The sequence below is a fragment of the Peromyscus californicus genome, unplaced genomic scaffold, assembly GCF_007827085.1.
Source record: "Peromyscus californicus insignis strain IS unplaced genomic scaffold, ASM782708v3 Scaffold_9__1_contigs__length_137607984, whole genome shotgun sequence".
NCBI lineage: Eukaryota > Metazoa > Chordata > Mammalia > Rodentia > Cricetidae > Peromyscus > Peromyscus californicus.
In genome coordinates this window covers 70,528,447-70,532,952 of record NW_026294617.1, presented here as the reverse complement: position 1 = coordinate 70,532,952, position 4,506 = coordinate 70,528,447, and the positions used below count along the sequence as shown (strand labels likewise).

The following is a 4,506-nucleotide window of genomic DNA, read 5'->3' as shown; positions in this document are numbered from 1 at the left end:
CATGCAGTGCACACAGATTCCTGCAGGCAAAACACTCAGACATATTTTAAAAAGATGAAAAATAAAAGTAAGTTTTAAAAACAACCACTTGTGATACCCCAGTGCCTGGCTATCAAGATGAGTTTCCTGGGCCTGAGTTCAAGCCCTGTATCTGGGTAGCTCCTTTTACTACTTTTCTTGCCAGTCTCCCATTGCTACAGTTGTAGCCCAGTTCCAACTGTAAACCTCCCTGGCCTGGCCTTTGACAAGGCCAGAAAGAACCTCTGAGAGGTCTTTCCATACAGCAGGATCTGGGGTTAACAAGATTGGTCAGAAGTAGTCTGGAATGTTAGATTCACTACTTACAATGAAGAATATTAACCTTGGATATCAAGAGGTGACTACTCCCTGAGTGAGGAACAAAATCATTAACTTCCCACCAGTAGCACATAGAGATGGAGAGGAGGGAGACAGGGGAGGGGAGAGAGAATTTATGTAGAGACATTGGTAAAATAATCTTTGAACTTTGACTGGCAAGTATGAGAAGATAAAAGATACTTCAGAATCTCATATTACTAAAATCTGGAAAAGAGAGTAGAAGTGATTGATCCCACAAACTTTCCAGAAAGGTGAAGGGAAAACAGTTGGGAGAGTCTAGGGAAGCAACAGACCACAGGTTTACCGGTGGCCAGCTTTTCCATTCCTAGCAGCAACGAGCCTTCTGCCCTCTGTGCCTCCACAGTAGCCAGGTTCTCCCAGTATCAATTCTGAGGGACCAGAAGCGAAAAGGCTAGGCTGAGAGTTGAGTAACCATAGCTAGATTCTCGTGTCCAGGACTTGAGTTAGGAGTCCTGGAGTCACCCAACATTCACTACTCATGATGCTGTAGTGATGTCATAAATGGAGCTGGCCCCCAGCCCACCCCTGGCTTCCTCAGAGCGCAGCAGAGGAACCAGGGGGAAAGTCTACCTCCCCAAGCACAGCCCTATCATCCACCTCACTCGACTGCTTGTCAATCTCACTACCAACAGGAAGGGGTGAGTTGCATCTGAATAGCAATGATTGTTCTTGTGCATCCTGTGTCCTAAGAACAATCTGCATCAACCCCAGTACCGAGGAGGGCTGGGAGGGTTTTGTTTTGTAACAGTTTCTTGTTATTTTCAGTAGCGAGGACTAGAGTGAGCATTACCCATTTTGGAGCTCCATTTAAAGATCTGCCTCCCCAGAGAGTCAGACTGACTTTTAAACTACATTTCATGGAATTTTACTTTTTATTATTAAATAAAAATCGAAGGCATACCAACTAAAGCCAACTTCTAAAGTATTGTTAGAAACTAAAAACCCTGTCCAAATCCAGGAGTCAAACTTTCCATAGAGAAAGACCTATGGAAAGCCTAGGGCAAAACTCAACAGAAAAGGAATTCCCTTCTGGAAATCATATGTCTTGCTTCTAACAATCATAAATTCACAAAATTAGATCCCCCACTTAATCTTTTCTCTCCTGACTTCTTCCTTTTCCTGACTAGTTGGCAGAGCCTGACAATCCCCTGAGGGGAAGGGAGGGATGGTTCTAGAACGGTTCATGGGACTAAGAATGGTCTCAGTTGCCTTCCCTGCCTCAGTCTACCAGAGAAGAAAGCAGTTTTCCAGACTGGATGGCTTAGGAAAGAACTCCCAAGTGTGCCTGCAGTTCCAAGCCTGTTCACTAACACTCCTCCAGAAGGTAGAGAAGCGGCCTGCCGGGGGGGTTGCTGAGCCAGCGATGCGTTCATCAATGCCATCAAAGAAAAGTTATGGACCCCTTGAAATAATGACTTGCATGAATTACACTAAACCCATGAGTTTATAAAAAATACCAACAACACTGAAATTACTGGTCTTATGGTTGTTGGGACATCCCAGGACCCTAAGAATACCTGCTTTGAGTCTAGAACAGAAACAGGATGAAGGAAAATCAAAGTGAGTGCAGACACCCAGACATACCCCAAGTCCACAGGCAAGGACAGCTTACTTAGATGTTCTAGAGCTTAAACACATGAGAACAGGATGGTCCAGCAGGAAGAAGTCCATGAATTGTCCCTCACTGACACTCTGTCTCTCATTTCTTCTCAGGCCTCCATATCCAAGAAAAAATGTCGAGTGATGATAAAAATAAGCCCATTGAGCCCAAGAACTGTGATCCCAGATGTGAACAAAAGTGTGAGGCCAAATGCCAGCCCAGTTGTCTAAGGAAGTTGCTGCAGCGCTGCTCTGACAAGTGTACACGGGAAAAGTGCCCACCACCACCAAAGTGTCCTCCATGTCCCCCGTGTCCGCCGCCATGCCCCCCACCGTGTTCCCCACCAACTGCCCCACTGTGCCCCCCACTGTGCTCCCCGTCATGTCCACCACCATGCCCCCCTGTGGTATGTGTTAAGACTTGCCCTCCCAAGTGCCCCTTTTCATGCCCACCCCCAGACTGAGGTACCATGGGCAACACCAACCCCACTACCATTGGCCTCCATTACCACCTACAACCTTGTGGGGCTAGAAGCAAAACCATGAACTGACAAGTAAACCCGTTCCTCTGCTGTGCAAGACTTCTGCCGCCTTAGAGGATTTGCTTTGTCTTGCAGTGGTTGTTACACAGCACTATGCCAAGAAGCAATCCTTGGCAGTGAGATCTATGAGAACTCCACGGCCTCTGCCTGTCACTTAGAGGAAGGTGCCTTTCCAGAGAATGCCAAGCCCTGCTAGAGCAAAGTCTGAATGGTTTCTTAAATGTGATTGTGTCTGGGAAAGTATGTAACTCCAGGAAACGACATGGGGAGTGTGTGTGTGTGTGTGTGTGTGTGTGTGTGTGTGTGTGTGTGTGTGAGAGAGAGAGAGAGAGAGAGAGAGAGACAGAGAGAGAGAGAGAGAGACAGAGACAGAGAGAGACAGAGAGACAGAGAGACAGACAGAGACAGAGGAGATTGGTCAAAGATCTAGAAAAGTTCAAGAGTCAACACTCCACCGATCTGCCATTAGTCCTGCTGCATAGCAGAGGGGCTCTGACAGACTGCCTGTGTTTAAACTCTACCTCCACCTCCTAATGACACTGTGACTTTACATCAGTTGCTTTTCTTACTCATGCCTCAGTTTCCTTCACTGTCCCACAGGGAAGATGGCACAAACCGTGCTGCTGTTACAGTGCTATTTCAAGACTTAGGGTGGGAAGAGACAAAGGTCAGGTGTTTAGTGTACTGGAGCACAGTAGACAGTGGGTGAAGAGGCAGTCCATTGTTCGCCTGAGCGTCATTACTCCATACTTCTGCTCTAAGTAGACTCTAATTCTTCTGAGCATAGCACTCAGGTTCTCAGGTGCCCCTGCAGACATAGAAGCAGATAGGACTAAAACAAGAAGGGTGTGTATGCTGTATCACCTACCTCACTTTGATATGAAAATTCAATAACATGACACTACTTAAGGAATCCCCAATGGAGAGTATGTAGGACCTTTGTTTTTGCAATATGTGAATCTATAAGATTTCAAAATTAAAACTTAGGTACAAAAACTAGATATGCATGTGAGAGGGCACCAGTTAGGAAAAGCATTCACAGCTGATATTTAGTGAAGATTTTACAAGGATTTGGAGAGTCCAGACAAACTAAACAAACTCACAAGAAGGAATGTATTGGCTTGTATTCCTGGGATAGGTACTGCAGTGGGATACAGAACTAAAGGGAACTATAGCAACCAAGAACCTCAGAGCCCATGTGCATGGACTCACCCACAGTTTTGCATCTCCCTCCCTCTCAGCGTGTGTCCCACTCTCTCGTGCATTCCAGGTGCACAGATCTAGTTGGTGAATGGTCAGACAGGAGGGTGCTCCTCTTACCTCCAGGCAAGCACCTGTTTTCCTAGAAGGTCATGAGCTTACTCCTGCAGCCAGGCATCTGACAGTTTTGTCACACAGGTCAAACCACTTGTGCGTTGTAAGAGCCCACAGCATTTACATGGAGATATGTTGGGGATTCTCTATAGTAGGAGTAAAAGATCATGAAAGAGGTTGACCCAAGAATGGCTCACCATGTCAATACCGCCCCGTCCTCCTAAGGGTGTTGAGAAAATGGTTCAGAACAGTCAAAGACAAATACAGATACTCAAAAAAAAAAATGCCTGAAAAAAGACACCAGGAACAACTTCTAATTGAACCCCTATACTCATTATAGATATACTTCTAGGAGACAAAGCTAGACAAGGGCTTCAGGGCACTATTTTCTCAGTTTCCAGATGTGAAAACTAATAGTTACTTTCTCTGACATGAAGAAGGCCTGAGTCTCAGAGTCTCCTGGCAGGATCTTGTCCCAAAATTCCTACGTTCTTATACCTCTGCTGGACATCAGAAACTTCTGGAAACCCTTGTGAGGTTACAAGGAGGACTGTGATCAACTGTTGATAATAAGAGGAAAAGCACCTCACCTCAGAAGCAATCAAAGGGAAGGGGGGCGGCTGAAAATAGAATGAGATGACCTTCTGCTTCTAAATTTTGACTAAAATAATAA

At 45.7% G+C, this 4,506-nt stretch overlaps 1 protein-coding gene across 1 annotated transcript; it reads left to right on the top strand.

Moving 5' to 3' along the window:
- The first annotated feature begins 2,111 nt into the window (after positions 1-2,111).
- On the top strand, positions 2,112-2,441 carry Lelp1 (late cornified envelope like proline rich 1). The gene has a single exon (XM_052732181.1). It carries the CDS (start codon positions 2,112-2,114, stop codon positions 2,439-2,441), a length of 330 nt encoding a protein of 109 aa, XP_052588141.1.
- Positions 2,442-4,506: the final 2,065 nt, after the last annotated feature.